This window comes from Eleutherodactylus coqui, chromosome 5 (genome assembly GCF_035609145.1).
Source record: "Eleutherodactylus coqui strain aEleCoq1 chromosome 5, aEleCoq1.hap1, whole genome shotgun sequence".
NCBI lineage: Eukaryota > Metazoa > Chordata > Amphibia > Anura > Eleutherodactylidae > Eleutherodactylus > Eleutherodactylus coqui.
In genome coordinates this window covers 145,189,642-145,206,593 of record NC_089841.1, presented here as the reverse complement: position 1 = coordinate 145,206,593, position 16,952 = coordinate 145,189,642, and the positions used below count along the sequence as shown (strand labels likewise).

General features: G+C 44.6%; 1 protein-coding gene across 15 annotated transcripts in view; it reads left to right on the top strand.

Annotated features, from left to right (window-relative positions):
- Window positions 1-16,952, top strand: part of NCOR2 (nuclear receptor corepressor 2) — a 364,680-nt gene that overhangs the window by 90,122 nt on the left and 257,606 nt on the right. For 14 of the 15 annotated variants that reach the window (XM_066603378.1, XM_066603367.1, XM_066603368.1 and 11 more), the window contains exon 3: window positions 8,571-8,768. In XM_066603378.1, the coding sequence (XP_066459475.1) occupies window positions 8,664-8,768 (105 nt within the window). In that variant the 5' untranslated portion in view covers window positions 8,571-8,663. Of the gene's footprint in view, window positions 1-8,094; window positions 8,213-8,570; window positions 8,769-16,952 lie in introns of those variants that run through there. The other variant, XM_066603366.1, reaches the window with a different exon arrangement.

The window sequence follows — 16,952 nt, the reverse complement described above, 5'->3', positions numbered from 1 at the left end:
AAATATTCATCACGGACACAACCATGTGAAGGCTTTTTTTCTTTTTTTTTTTTTCCCTTTTAATTCTCTAGGGACTAGATGTACATTTTAATGGTACATCTATAGTTGGGTACATATATAATTTGTTGTATAACTTTCATAAACATTATTTTTTTTTTGAGGGGGGGGGGGGGGGGGGGGGGGGGGAGGTGAAAACGGCTCCAGAAATGCCTTCAATTTTTTTTTTTTCCCCATGGCATTTGCTATTCTGTCAAAATAGCATGATGATTTTCTCATTATGGATCTGCACAATTACTACAATACCGAGTTTATATAAATGTCTTTATTTTGTACTACTCTTTGTACAATAAAAACACTTGTTTGACGAACAATGGAATCTACACCGCCGCTTTCTAAGATGCTCAGCACTTCTCCAGCAGTGGAGCTCTGTGAAGGCTTGGTTTTGTAGGAAGAGTTGTAGTTTTCATTTGTACCATTTTGAGGTACATGTCACTTTTGGATTGCTTTCTATTGTGTTTTTTGGGGAGGAGAACAAAGGAAAAATGGCAATACTGGCAGTATTTTATGACGTTCACCATGTGGGATAAATATGTTCATTGTCTGGGTCATTACAAACACGCAAATATGTATTTGTTCTGTAAGGAAAGAAATCTAGACATCTTTTTATATATATATATATATTTTTTTTTTTACTCCTAGTTTTTATTCCCTGAAAGTCTTGAAGATTTGATCATTAGGATATCGCACTGCATTACTAAGGCCTCCCTTAGGGCTATTTCAGACGACCGTATATTGGCTCGGTTTTCACACCGAGCCGATATACGGTGTCCTTGTCTGCGGGGGGGGGGGGGGGGGGGGGGGGATGGAAGAGCCAGGAGAAGGAACTGAGCTCCCGCTCTTCGCCACTATTTGCAATGGGAGGGGTGGGGGCGGAGCTAAGCAACAGGACTTAGCCCCACCCCGTCTCCCCCCCTCCTATTGCAAATAGTGTTGAGGGGCGGAGAGGGGGCGGGAGCTCAGTTCCTGCTCCTGGCTCTTCCACCCCCCCCCCCCCCATCCCGCAGACAAGGACACCGTATATCGGCTTGGCGTGAAAACCGAGCCGATATACAGTCGTCTGAAATAGCCCTTACACAGGTGTTTGGCAAAGTGCTGCATTTTTGATCGTGGTGCTTTGCCGCGACTTATTTTTGTTTTCGGCCGCATCGACGCCAGCTTTTAGCACTCCCAGTCATTGAGGTACGCTAAACGGCGAAAAATAGAACCGACTCTGCTAGAAATTCGTGGCATTGAAATGTGCCGCCACGGAGTGCCTGTCTGAAAGGTTCCATTGAAAACAGGAGCGTTATACTGCAATTACCGCGGTGCTGAAAAAAAAACCAAATTGCCAAAAAAAGTGCCTGTATGGGGTGTTGTCATAGGCTTAGTAGAATGCACTACCTATTAGACTCTGCAGGAGTTGCATAGCAGACATGGAGGCATTTCTTAGGCTTCCATGGGAACCGATTAGTACCTTGCCATCACACTGCGGGGTGCCAATGGATGACAGGAAGAGCTCTCCCCGACCCTTTTCTGGTCATCTTCTTACATGCTGCACCTGCTATTGATTGTGGCATGTGGGGGTTAAACTGCCAGGCTCTGAGGTTTCTCCATTACTGGCTGTTAGAGCAGGAGCCTGGCTGTCAGTACTCGGCCAAGCGACCACCTTAAAAAGATGTATGTGCATGTTTAAAGCCCATTAGTGAGGTCAGTAAAGTGTGTTGGCATTCACTAAGGGGTTAATATGGTCGGCCAGCTGAGGACAAAAACAATGAAGCTGCCCTTACAAGAGGTTAAATTAATGAGTAGCTGCTGTGAGCCTGAAATGTATTGTTCTATTAGGGCCCCAGGGTGACATCCAGAACTGTCCCTACTTGGAGTGACTTATTACGGTGCTGTGTAATGTGCCTTACACTGCCTCAGGCTCTGTGCAGCAGCCTTGTTGTTATAGCTGGGAAGTCCTTGGGAAAGCCTTTACTGATCTCACCGGGAGGGATGCCATGTCATCCGTGATGGCAAATAGCTGCTGCACAAGGTCTGTGTGCATGGAGCCTAATGGTGTACCGACGGGAAACGGCTTCTCAGCATTCCTTATTATCTATTGCTCTAACCTATTTAGCTGCATTATATTGAGCTCCTGGAAATAATGGGGACTAGCCATGACAACCGCATTTCAGATACTGGGTACATGATGAGTGTGAGACCGCATTACTGCACTACCTCTATCAGAGAAGACGCAGCAACTTCAGAGGCGGCCGCTCACCACACCAGGGATCCCTCCATATACCCAGTGGAGCGGGGAGAGAGGCAAGACTGAGCAGCTGCAAACTCCTTGGGGCAATTACTGAGGTGGGGACAGCGGGTGGCGCTATTCTAACATTAGTCCTGCAACATCTGGGGATAGAGGCCTTTTTAATAACTGTAAATTCAAAAAATGTTTATAAATATGGCCTAGATTTAGCCCTTTTTTAATGGGATAACCGCTCGAAGGGAGTTTTGTGTCAATTATTTGTATATCCCTGCACAGAACTGCCAATCACTTAGAGGATCACCAGACTGAAGCATGCTGGGATTTAAAACAAAAAAGTAAGTGACCGGGCAGATTTATGGCTAAAAGGAAAATTTGTCTTCGTTGCCCATAGCAACCAATCACAGCGTTCATTTTGTAGTCTGTTGTGGTAAAATGAAAGCTGCGCTGTGATTGGTTGCTATGGGTAACTAAGATGGCTTTCTTTTAGACCGTTTCATAAATCTGCTCCCTAGTACTTTATACTTGATGTTGGAGTGACTTACTTTCTCTTGGACTGAATGCTTTTCTTCCAGATGCCCGCGCTTCAAGCAGTTATCCGGTTATCATAGGATTATTAGTGTTTTTCAAAGATTGCTGCACAGCTGTTAAAATAACACAACCAGCGAACTGTCCTCGGCCCCGGAGATCCAACTCTGGGGCCCCATTGTTTACCCAGGTTTTGTATTAGAATGGCAACCACCTGACCGCTGAAGCCATTTAGAAGCCACAGCGGTCAGATGCCGCTCTCCTGGCCTATCTGCTCACGGCATCGGAGCGGGTATGCCAGGAGAACAGCGCTGGACTGCTGCAGCCAAGTCTGATTGGCTGCAGCAGTCATGTGGTAGCCATTCCACAACAAAGACTGAGACTGTGGTGCTGCAGCGCTGGATCACGAGGGCTGAGCAACGGAAGTACTGCTGGTTTTGTTGTGTTAGTGCCGGTCATTATAAAAAAATATATATCTATGGTAACTAGACAACCCCTTAAGGCTAAGGGCCAGATTAACAAATATCGCTGTCTTTGTCTCTCTGGCACATCTGTAGCCTTGAAGGTTAACCATGGGAGAAATTGGGTTAGAATCCCACTTTTTAAATACCTCGTGCATGGAGTTGTTTGAGGATGGTGGACCTCCTGCTCCTTCATAAGGAGCTGTGATAACCTCACTGCCGTCTCTACAAGCATGAAGCCAGGTTGGGAGCACGGTCACAGGACGGATGCTATTTTTGGTGTGTGACAATCGCAGTTTTCACTGGCCGTGTATGTATGTGCGTATGCAGTGCGTTTTTTTGTTAACACGTGTTGCATTCGTATTTGCTTTGTTTTTAATACACGCAGAGAAAACACAAAAAGGCCCGATTTGATGTCACTGTTTTTTACCCACTGACTCCTGCCAACAGGCGTAAAAACACAGTGAATACGGACCAAAATAGGGCATACTGCTAATGTGTTTTTTTTTTTTATGTGCCTTAAACACGTCTGAATGCTGAACTACAAATCACTGGGGGGTATGCGGAGACTATTATGTTTGTGAAAACACAGACAGAAAATGCATCATTTGTTGCGCAGTTAATGGTATCCAGTGGGTTCGCTCACATCAGTGTATTTTTTTCATGCTATGTTTGTGTGAAAACCTATGCGGCACAGCCTATTTTGGTGTGTATCCCGCACTGCAATAGGCTATTGACGTGAATGGGCCAGAGCAAAAATGCTGGAAACCTGCGTGTTCAGTGCGTATTTGCGCAGCTTTTTTTTTTTTTTTTTTACATGAGCAAATATGCAGCGTGTGCACAGAAACCTGCTGGAGCTAGCAGAATACACGGGCCTAAGTGATTTTTGGTCTCGTAAATACACAGCATATTTACGCGCCAGAAATTCGCTTACGAATGAGCCCTTGTACTGTGAGTTTTCTTTTTTTTTTTTTTTTATTTATTTTTTTTATTTTTTATATGCAGTACGAATAAGGCCTCATGTCCACGGGGAAAATCAGGCCCGCTACGGATTCTACATGTAGAATCTGCAGCGGGTCCCTCCTGTCCCGCGGACATGAGCGCTTAAAATGGGCACATCCGCCGAGCCGAAGCAAGAAAGATCCAGCCGTGAGGAAGAGAACACCTTCCCGGTCCGCTGCGGGGGAGTTAATTCTTTTAAATTCCTATTTTAGGGAGACCCGCACGAAAATGGAGCATGGTCCAGATTTTTTCATGCTCCATTTTTTTTAAAATTACTTTTATTGACCATCCGCGGGTATTTATCTACCCCGCAGGTGGTCAATGCATCCCTATGGGGTGCGGATCCGCGGGCAGGAGAAGAGTTAAAATGCGCTGCGGATTTTAATTCTTCTTTTGCCCGTGGACATGAGGCCTAAGGGGAAACCACTAAGGATGATGTAACCCCGTAATCCCAAGGGATGAGTTGGAGCCTTTCTCTCCGTAATACACGTCGAATTACATATATTGGGCAAGGTAGGGGTTATAGTGGGAGATGCTTACAGTAAATGGAACAGTTTACAGGGATCAGGTAATCTTTCACTAAGGGGGCTATGTCACCCCTCCAGAGCTGTGCCCAGATTGGTTAGATAGCCATGTTTACTTCGTCAAGATCATTCTAAACACATTAGTCTCTTCTTTACGGTCTTCTAATTGTTAGATGCTAATTTTTGCTTCCACAAACCTCTGTGTAGGTCTCCCTCTTGAGATTTGCAAGCATGTAGTAATCTAATAAGAGGAAGGAGGGGAGGTTGGTAAAGAATAGCTTGGCCTGCTAGCGCTGGCACCCAGCCACTGAACACTGGTGGCAAACAAGTGGCAGAGAAAATAGAAGCTGAGGGCACTGCCACCAGAAAGCTGTTAGCTGTACCATCTAGATAGACATCCAATCTTGTCTAGGGCCGGACGACTATGATGACGACTGAGATTTTAAGGTCGCCTTCTCCATCTTGATGCAATGTATGATTTTACAGAACAAATGTGTCATCTGTGTGCAGAACAATGCATTATTCATTCAGCTAGATGGTTACTGAGCAGGGCTTTAGGTCAACCAAGTATGTAGAGGGTATGAAGAGGACAAGTGCATTTCTTCCTGGCAGATAGGGCTATAGAGTGGCAAAGACCAGACAAACCAGTCCGCTACAATGTTTCCTTTTGTATTCCGTGCCAAGCTCACGAGCCTACCGAATCCTGCTATAAATAGGAATGGGAGGCCTCCCCGCTCCCTCTGGTTTCACTGGTCGCTACTGGAACTGTAGAAGCAATCCCAGAAGAACACTTATGCTCACGCTAGGTCTGTAGTTGGCTTCTAACCTTGAGTTGTATGTACGCTACAAGGTGGGTTAACGCAGACATTTCTGACCAATTGGCACAATTACTGTATCTGTCAGAGGGGTCTGAGTCCGATTACACACGTTCGTATAGAACTGAATGTGTTCATACATCCTAATGGCTGTCAGCTGAATGAAGTTTCTTTGCTATTTACAGCTATTCCTTCTAAAGGTCCTTTTATTCTGACCAGTTATTGGGCGCAATTGCATACTTGTTCGCCTGACAGTTGGCCGGTGTAAAGGCCCATTTACACCAGCCGATGATCGCTAAAAGATCACTCAAACAGCAGTTACTCAGCTAACTAATAGCAATTTAGTGTGCAAATGAAACCTTCCCTGAGTGCAGTTAATAGCCCAAGGGCTATTATCTGCATTCAGATCCTTTGTTCTCCATGGGAAGCAATGCTATCGGCACTCCCCGTGAAGAACTGCTGATAAGATTGAACGACAATTTTTATGTTGGAGTGAATTTAACGATCAGCTAGCAGTGCACAAAAAGCGCGCGACGGGCACGCGTTTAGATGCGTCAATCGATAAAACGATCGCCGATTAGCGTTCATCTCCTGGTGTAAATGGGCCTTAAAGGGACGAATAATCAGCTGACAAACACTCATTCATTAGCAGGATAGTGTTTAGGTATGAAAATGCTCACTGATTTGGCTTCACATCTTCCCATGTAAAAAGGGAGACCGCTGCCAATCAGTGACAGTTGTATGTGGATGAATGATCCTGTTAATGATCAGTCATCTCCTTTAAAGCATGTAATCTGCCCATGTACACTGAGGGATTGAGCACTGACCGAAATGCATGTTATCAGTCAGTGGTCGTTGGCATGAGCAGATTGTCTGTCTATGTAGAAGATGGACTCCCATGCAAATGGACTCTCCTGGACCTCAAATCGGAGAAGTCTCTGGTTGGGAGGCAGTTTGCTGCTTCAGGAAGCTTCCACCACTGTTCTCCATGGTAATAAAAGAGCTCTGCTTGCCTAGTGTGAAACTGCAGTAAAAGAAATTTGGCGGATGTGTATACTACTGATTCTTGTAGAAACTTGCAGAAAGCTTTGTCAGCTGATAAGTTTTGTTTTGCAACCATTTCGGTCTGATCCTCTTTTAAAGAGCTTCTGTTCAGCTCTCCTGACTTGTCTGTTTTTAGTAAATACTTGATTCCTATATAACATAACAATCCTCTATCTTTTCCTAGAACCCTGTTGTCCCGTTCCTCTGTTATTATTCTTAGAAATGTATTAATAAATTGGATGTCCCCAATTGGAGGTGTCCTTACACAATCTGACATCGTCCCGTCAGTGCCAGACTGTGTAGGCATGTCCTTTTTGATAAGGTGAATAGTTACGCCCAGTTGTCAACTTACTCCTAAATCTCCAGGAGGAAAACCCAAGGGAACGGTGCAACAAAGTGTTCTAAGAAAGATGATCCAGATGTATTATTTTATGGGGAATACAAGTATTTACTAAAACAGACCTGTCAGGAGAGCTGATAGACCCCCTTGTGAACCTGCCTGAACCAGAGTGTGGATACAAGTTCAGCTTCTCATACATATCAGATAGCGGTTGCCTGTACGCTTGTTTAGCAGACCGCAATATCACCCTACACCCCCCCCTATACATGTAAAAACTCAGCAATACCTGCTTGTGTCCTGAATGGGGGAAAAGGCAACTAAGCTGCAGATAGACACCTCTGACAAGAACAAAAGGATCAGGGGTGTTGAAATCCAACTTGCCTGTTCCAGCTCTTCCTGAACCTCTTCTGTTTGGTGAGGGAGCACCAGTATACATTAGATGATTGGCAGATTCCATGGATTTGGCTGACGTTAAAGGGATTGTCTAGTGGTAATTTTATTTTTCCCCTATAGGCTGGCACAGATGTAAAATAATCAACAGAGCTGTAATTGCGCGTTTCGTGCCTCCAAATTTCTGGTCCCTTCCGGCCTCCGCATACCCCCAAGTGTTGTAGGCTTGTGACTGCTGCAGCCAATCAGTGACCACGTTTGTCACTGCTGACACCTACACAGCATATGGTCACATTACCTGGAAGTACAGCCGAAGCAGGTGAATATAGCTCAGGTTATTTTACATATGTGCCAGCCTGTAGGAAAAACAATGTTCCACCCCGACAACCCCTTTAAATCTAATATATATGGCCAGCTTTACAGACAAGAGGAAAAACACAGTGATTAAAAAAGTAAGCTATTGCTTGTTCAAGTTGCTGTATCTGTTAGCAGTAGATAAAACAACAGTTTATCAACATCTTCTGATCTGCGGTTCAAGGAAAGAAGTTCCCCCTCCCCCAACTTGGTTTCACACCCCAGCTACTGACTGTGACACCAGTGTTCAGGACACATGTAAAGGAAGCTGTGACAAGTGTACAATGCTGCAGTTTGGCCAGAGGCATCAGAGTCTGCAGAGGAGCGCTGACACATGAGGAAGTCTATGCAGGCTCCACCTGAATGTGGGGGAAAGGCTCAACCGTTTGCATGACTTCACACCTAGAAGAGACGCACGTGTGTCACGGCCTCAGTAAACATGGGATTGTTATGTCTGGATGTTTGCAGTATGTATCTTTATAGTGTGTCAGAATGTGGGTGATGTTCGGCTCTTTATATTACTTGTCTGTCTGTGTTGTGTTTTCTCTTTTTACAGGTGTAGAAATCCAAGAAATATACAAAACCGGGTTAGAATCTGGGATTCCTAAGTGGTCATGAAACTACAACTCTCATCAGGCTCTGGCCACAGGTTGCAAAAAGCAACCGACTAATAGCCAATGAAGTTCTGTGGTTTTCATCTTCTTTGTAGACACAAGGAATCTACTAATAAAGGGAACACCTGTTTGTTGGATGCAGTCAGGGGCTGTAGCTACAGCTTTAATTTATTGTAAAAAATAATTATTGTATTTTTTGTTTTTCTTTTAGATATGCAGTGATACAACCAAAGTCATCCCATGATCCTCTCTGGCTTCTCATCCCTTCATTAAGAAAACCGAGTTTTAAGACTGCTGGCTCAGCATGTCTGGTTCTACCCAGCCAGCTACTCAAAGCAGGAGGGCTACGGAGGCCCGATACGCTCCACATGCTATGTCGTACCCATTACAGTTATCCCGGGCACATACGGTAAGACGTTTCATAGCACATTTTTATCTAAAGGGGCTGTCTGGCTTAAAACCTCTTTGGAGAATTCTGTAGTAAAGAGGTTTTACAGGTAATCTTTATTGATGAACTATGCTCAGGAGGTCGTTAATCATTGTTCAGCTGGGGTCCGCTGCTTGGGATAAGCTGATTGGACACCTGCTGTCAGCGCCACAACACAGGGAGTATGGAGCGGAAGCGGGTTGCCCTATGTAGTGGCTGGCAGTGGTAATTTCACGCGCATGTGTTAGATTTTGAGAGCTACACCTGCAATTGCCAGCTCTGGCCACTGCACAGGGATCGGCACTTACTGCTTTCACTCTGAACCCTGTGTGTTGTAGTGCTGTCAGCAGACACCCCATCAGCTGATCCAGCTGGGGTCCCTAGCGATGGGCCACAACAGATCAACTATTGATGACTTATTCTGAGGATAGGTAATCCATAGTATTTGCCAGCAAAAAAAAGTTTTTATAGGGGGGTTCCCATTTAGAGTGAACAGCCAAAATGAGGGTCTCTCACTCTGAAGTACCTGACCTCATCGCTCATTGATTTCAGTGTGTGTGCTATGTAATGCTTAGAGGACCTGTGAAATCCTGTGGCGTTGGCTGCAGAGCTCTACAGCCGAAGAGCTGTTGACTGTTGCCATTTTTTTCCATACTCTACCATTTGCCCATATGACTGTTTCTTAGATCCGGCACTGTGCATCTATCAACTGGGTAGTCCCCACTGCTCACTGTTACTGGGTGATAACAGACTGTCAATCAAGTCTGACATTGCCCATTGACTGCACTGGGGACCACCCACTTGACTGATTTGTCAGATTGCCACTGAGTGTCAGATTTAAGAAGAGGCAGCAGGGGTGAATAGGGGTGAGTATTAAAAAAAAATAAAAATAAATAAAAATAAAGTTACGGCTGGTTTACATGGGCCGATCGCTCAAACGACGGTTTAAGTGACAGCTTTGAGCAATCATTTTGCATAAACTATTAAGCAGCTACTCAGCTACTTAATAGCAATTAGGTGTGCAAATGAAACCTTAGCTGGAAGCAGTTAAGAGGGCTCTTATCTGCACTCAGATCCTTTGTTCTCCGGGGTAACAATGCTATCAGCACTGGAAAACTGCTGATAACTTAAGACTAACCAATGATTTTTAGGTCGGACTAAATTTAATGATCAGCTAGCAGTGCCTGAAAAGTGCACATTGGGTGCACATTTACACGCACCGATTATTGCTAACACGATTGATTACCCTTTCTTTTTTTTTTTTTAAAGCGATCATCGGCTGGTGTAAATGGGCCTTTATTCAGCTAGTCCTTCTAACTTTACGATGTGTCAGATTCTCTTAATTACCTCTGTGGTGGCACTGCAGGAGATTTGACAATTAACTCCTAGATTCCTGCACAGATTATATCTGGTCGCTGGGGTTCCCAGCCACAGGACACTAGGGATCAGTTTATCGTCAGGGGACCCTCCTAATGAAGAGGATTGACCAAAGTGCCAAGGGTCTAGAACCGCTAAGTTTACCTGATGGGACTCTTTACCATTAGATTTGTTTTGGGTGACTATCATTCTAACATACTATTCTAGTGCTTTCTGACTGGTGCAGCAATTTGTTTTTTCTTATTTTGTCTTTTTGGATAAATTTGCCCTAGTGGCCAATGTAGGCAGTGACCGATGTACTAGATGTGATTTTAATTCAAATGGGTTCGAAAAGTTTTTGAAGTGACAGGGTGGTACTAGACAGACTTCTTGATGGACCCAGCGGGACTGCGTGTCTTATCCTTCCAAGACCATTTTAAGGGTGCCTTTAGGTAGAACGATTATTGCTAAAAAAAAAAAATTGTTTAAACAAGCGAAAGTGAATGCTAATCATTCAGTCTAAACGCGAACCCACAACCAAATGACAAATGTCATTCTTCATGCGGGCATAAAAATAATCAGTGGCTTGTTCACTTCTCGTTCGCTCTAAACATCTCTTGTTCAGTCCTTCTCATTCACTTTCATAAAGCGATTGTTAAAGTCTTGAACGATATCTCGTTTGAATGAGCCCACGCTGTATCTGCCTGTATAAACGGAGTGCGTGAGGGCGAACGTGATCATCTCATTCGCTCATTCAAACAATAAACCGCCTCTATGCTCACAGGTCCCTTTTGAGATCTGTTCTGACTCTTTTGTGTGATTCAGAAACCGGCTGTTTTGATGTTTGCTTAAGATAGTGTTTCCTACAGCAGGAGATAAGGACACCGCTTTCAAGAGCCCTTTGTTCCTCTGTCATAACTGATGTGCTTTTAAAGAGACAACAACACATTCAGTAATATTGTACTACTTCTTCACTGAGCAGAACGGGTGATGACTGCTTCTGGTAATTCCTAATGGCCTATACAGAGCTCTGTGAGATACATGCTATTTGTAGTTAGTGCATTGGGTTAATGGGTCTTGGATCGTATAGACAGGATCCTTTCTCCTTAAAGCGAATCTGTCACATCCTTTTTTTTTTTTTCTTTTTTTTTCCAGGGTGAATAATAATAATTTTTTTTTAAACTATTAAAGGTTTGTATAGGCCTCTCTGGGTATTCCAGTCCTCTCATTCTATTTGTTAATTTAGTTGCCCTTCTTTGAACCCCCTCCAGCACTGTAACATCTGTCTGTGCGCAGTATTCCATGTGAGGCCTGACAAGTGCCTTATATAGTGGAAGAATAATGTTCTCGTCCCTCACCCCCTTTACAACTTTTAATGCACCCCAAGACTTTAGTTTGGCGATGTGCTTTTTATGCCCTGCTCACTGTTACCACAGTAAATGTTCCCTGTCCTGTGAGTAACATAACTTAGTTCATGGTGCTTGTAGGATGTGACTGGTTCCCTTTTAAAGGAGTATTCACATGTCTGATATTTCTGAAATATCTGCTGGACCTGCTCCCATCTTGAGAACTGGCCCCCCGACCCTGTCCTGGCTGTTCACTGTATCAATGCTGTCTGAGGTTTTTCAGGAAAGCCAAGCGGACTGTTCTACACTATTTCCTAACAATGTAGTTTCTAGTGCTGCTCTGTTTATATAATCCCCATTCACTTCTCTGGGGAAGATCTAGAAACCTCATGCCAAGGGTGCTATTACACATCTGTGGCTGAGCCACAGTGACTACATGCAGACTGCTGCCCTGCACCTGTAGGTGCGCAGAACTTGGTGCGGTGGTAACTGCGGCTCTGCCACGTCTGTGTAGTAGCACCCTACAACTTTGGTATTTATTAGGAAACCTAATCAACCACCCGTATGAGAGCATTTTTAAAGTCAAAACGTAATCAGCTGACCTTGTATAGCCTTTGTACTGTCATCAGCATGTGAGTATTTGGGACAGTAGGCTCACATTCAGGCCAACATTGTGGACTGAACTTTTTTTGTGCCGGTCGTACACTGACAGCTGAGGTGTCCATATACATTAGCTGTAGGTTAGCTAAATCCACCGCTTTTCAGCTGGAATGGCCTATGTAATGTGCACGCGAGCGCTGCCTTCATCTCTCCTTTTGCAGGCAAATATTGATTTGGGGGGGGGGGGTGTAGCATGTTGGGCTTCATGTGTCTGGCAGCGTCTAATTCCTCTCTCCCCATTGAAATCCCATGCATGCTCCGTGTAGGTAGCTTTAGTGTGAACGTGATTAGAAAAGGGGTCACTTTTTCAGTAAATGGCAACAGAAGGAGATGATTGGCGTAGCGGCGGGCAAGAGGGGACGGCTGGCGTAGCGGCGGGCAAGAGGGGACGGCTGGCGTAGCGGCGGGCAAGAGGGGACGGCTGGCGTAGCGGCGGGCAAGAGGGGACGGCTGGCGTAGCGGCGGGCAAGAGGGGACGGCTGGCGTAGCGGCGGGCAAGAGGGGACGGCTGGCGTAGCGGCGGGCACTGCAGTTTTCAGGATGATTACAACCGTGTGGCAGTGAATAAGCCTGTTCTGAGTCTATAGGCTTGCTTTGTATTCTCCCCAATGCATGTGCTGTATGTAGACAAGCCAGTCTGCCTCTCACAAGTGGTTACAAGCCAGTGATCTGTTGCTTAGGTATAGCCTCGGGGAGGGGAAGTGTTGCTTTTTCTCATTTGCACTTTTTTGTGTATTTTATATTTGGGTTTCCTGTTTTTGGCAACCCGCATTAGACCGTTTAGAAAACACCACATCTATGAACAAGATGATGGGATTTAATTAAAAAAAACACCTTTTGTTGCAACGGAAAGCCTTCTGAGAACATTACTTCATTGTGTACTGTGTACATGTAACTATTCCGTAGAACTCCATGCCAAGATCTCTGAAGATGTGTTATGCAAGGTTATGTCTTGTGACTTGCATAATCAAATCCCACATGGATGAAACAACTGGCCATTACAATAGACACCATGGGGGAAATGTAATCTGCCCCGTGTGTTCTGGCATAAAAAAGTTGCAGATTTTTGCTCAAGTCATACTTGGGCAAAAATGTTTGACTTTTGGGGCCTTTTTTGCAGTTCTTGCTGCTCTCCTAAAACATGGATAGGACTTTGTGGAATAAGCTTAGGCCACACAGGCTTACTATAATTTATGGCAGTAATTGTCTATGAACAAGTGTAAACTTGACAATTCGGTGTATGGGATGGACAGAAATGCAACAGATATTTTTTAAGAGGGGTGTACTTGTCATCTCACACTGGTGGACACATTACTAACACCTGCGTATGAATGTCGCTCTTGGTAAATGTGCCCCAAATCTCTTATTGCACCTTTATTTGAATCTCTTAGAACCATAGCATTTATCTGTTTTTTGTAGTTTGAGTTCTGGCTACTGACTAGAGGCGGCTGCAGTGCTGCTGCTTCTATTGGCCACAGCAGTCATGTGACCGAGCACTTGGTCACCGGGATGCTGATACAACTAGATCAAGACAGCCCTACAAGCCACTAAAGCACTTCATACTATGTTAGTACCTGGGTCTGGAAATGATAAAATAATAGACGGGGCTGGAGTACATCATAGGACATGGGACCGAAAGTAGCCTAACTGGCTTCAATCCCTTTGAAATCTATGGAAGCCTAAACTGCTATTCTACTTCCATGCCCATCCCCGGAGTCTGAGATGGAAGTGAAGTAGCTTCTTCAGCTCCCATTGATTTCAATGGGCCGGAAAAAGGCCAAGCTAGTTTAACTTCCATCTCCTATGATGCACATCCAGCCTGCTGCACTGATGGCTGGGGTGATAAGGTGATCTCTGGGAATCCCATGTGATGGGTCCCTGGCAATTAACTATTGATGAGCTATCCTGAGAAGAGGTCAGCAATAGTTTTTGCCCAGAAAACCCCTCTAACTGTATTCTTCTTTAACCATTCTTTTCTAGAGTGGCTTGTGTGCTTTGGGTCCATGTCTTGCTGTATGACCCACATTCTCTTGAGATTAAAGTCATGGACTGATAATACAGAAGTCCTTGTTCCATCATTGATGGCAGGCCGTCCTAGCCCAGATGCAGCAAAATAGACCCAAACCATGGTAGCACCATCACTATGTTCCTCAGATTATATGATGCATTTATGCTGTAATGCAGTGTTTTTCTTACTCTAAATATCAAGCTTCTCATTTAGGCTAAAAATCTCTATTTTGGTCTCATCCGTACACGAAATATTGTTCTAATAGCTGCCTGCCCTGTCCAGTTAATCTTTAGCAAAATCCAAATGGGAAGCAGTGTTCTCTTTGTGAAGCAGCAGCTTTCTCTTCGCAATCCTGTCATGCGCACCATTGTTGTTCAGTGTCCTCCTGATGGTGGAGTCATAAGCACTAGCTAATGTGAGAAAGGCCTTTTAGTTGTTTAGTGGTTACTTTGGGTTCCTCTGTGACCTCACAGACTATGATTTGCCTTCCTGTTATCGTAGTTGGTTGACCACTCCTGGTAGTGTTATAATGGTCTTGCATTTCGAACATTTGTACATAATCTGTCTGACTGGATTGGTGCAGTCCAAACTCTTTTTAATTGTGTAACCTTTTCCAGCCTGATGAGCATTAACAATTCTTCTGAGGTCCTCAGTAATGTCCTCTATTCGTGTCATAATGCACTTCCACAAAAGGGTGTTGTGAAGCTCAGAGTTTGATTGATCCCAGTTTTTAAATATAACAGGTTGTCTGCTCAAACCTGATTGTCATCTCATTGACTGAAAACACCTGACTCCTGTTTCACTTTGGCAAAAGTATGTGAACCTTTAGGATTAGCTGACTCCTAGACATGGTTATTTATTTATTGAGGAAAATGATCCAATTTTACAAGTCTAATATTTTTGAATTATTTGTTTGAGTTGGCTCTCTTTACCGACTTTTAGAACTTGCTTGAAAGTTTGTGAACACTTCAGAATTTCACACACCACTGTTTTTTTTACCCTTTTTTCTTCTCTTTCAAAACTCTATTCAAATTTGTTAAAACCATAAAACCAGTGAAAATTCACTGTCCTCAAGATTGGGTTTTGTAAATTGGTAAATAACTTAACTTAAAATGGGGTTGTCTGGGTGCCATATGATTTGAGTTTAAAAAAAAAAAAAAATCTAATTCTGTTTAGTCAATAAAACCAGCAGTACTTCTCCATTCTCACCCTTGGTAAACCAGCGCTGCAGCCTTGCAGTCCTCTTAGTCTTTGTTTTGGAATGGTTACTACCCAACTCCTACAGCCTCTGGGCTTAATCAAACGAGCGTATATCCGATATACACTACCAGCTGATGCATTGGATTCCAGTGGATCAGATCATACAGGCATATTTCCACGGCGTAAAAGCACCTGGACAGGCGCTCTTACCCCAGGCAGGAAGCCATCTTTCTGGCCGGACTATGGCCGCTGCCATAGACTCCTATGGGAACCAATGACAGCATTTGGAGAAGGGAGGTGGGAGAGAGTTTAGCAGGGTGACTGCTAAACTCCCTCCCCCTTCTCTTCTCTTTGCCCCTTGCCGCTGTTTGTAAAGGGAGGGGGCTGGACTCTCTGTCTCAGGCTTTTCCATTGCTGTCTGCGGACAAGGGGCAGGAAGGAGATGGGAAGTTAGCTCCACCCCTTTCCCGCCCACTCCTATTGCAAACAGCCAGAGGAGAGGCGCTAAGCTGTCTCCCCCCGCCCCACGGCATATACGCCAAGCCCGTGCATCACATGGTAGCATATATCGGCTGGCCATGAAAATCCGGCCGATATACGCTCGTGTGAGTAAGCCCTCTGGCTATACCTGTAAGATGGTAGCCATTCCACTGAGAGAACCACGGGACTGCCATGCTGGATCACCGGGGTTGAGAATGGATAAGTGCTGCTGGTTTTATTGCTTAAACAGAATTGGATTGAGTTTTAAAAAAAATCATATGGCACCCAGACAACCCATTTTAAGTTTTGTAAATGGGAAAGCAACTTTTAATCTTGACCAGAGTGAAGAACTGTTGCTTACTTGTCTGTCTCTAACGAATCGGTCCAGTCCTACATTACACAGACAGACAGTTTATTTTGAATGAATACTGGGGTAAATTTACTAAGTCTGGCATTTACTAAGTCTGGCAGCAGGCTTAGTATAATATCTCCTGAACCTCTGTGCACCTTCTCAGAAATATACATCTGGTCCCATCCAAGTGTACATTTCTGGTGTAAATTATACAAAAAGTTGTTGCTCTGGGGCGCCCACACCTCTCCATAAAGCCCTGCCCACTTTCCAAAAAAGTAGTGGGTCCTGCAAAGGGGGAAGAAGTCGCAAAGTACAAATTCCAATCTGACTTGCATCTATGTAGTTCTGGCCTGGCTGGTAGTGGTAGTCATAAAACGGGCTGAGCAGGCAGTGATAGGCTTTTCATGTAACGTCTATAGCCGTGAATAGGAGTGATGTGAGCGGCATAGCACAGAGCGCTACACGGTTTCCACAGCTAACCTGGGTCCGCAGGATAGCCTACAGCTGCAGGCGCGGCTCCTGAACACAATCTCCATGCAGATGTGGACTCCCTAGCACCAGCGTGGGGTGTGTTTATGTAATAGGCCGGATAACTCCACTGGGGTAAAGGGGTTTCTCAATCCCAGTAGTTAACACGAAGTGCTAAACGCATCTGCAATCTCAACCAGGTACTTATAAAGCGTTTTTGTCGCTTCTCACCGTGCAGGAACGAGGACCCGGTGAGTAGGAACCATGACTCCCCATTCCCTGACCTTTGAGCCCCA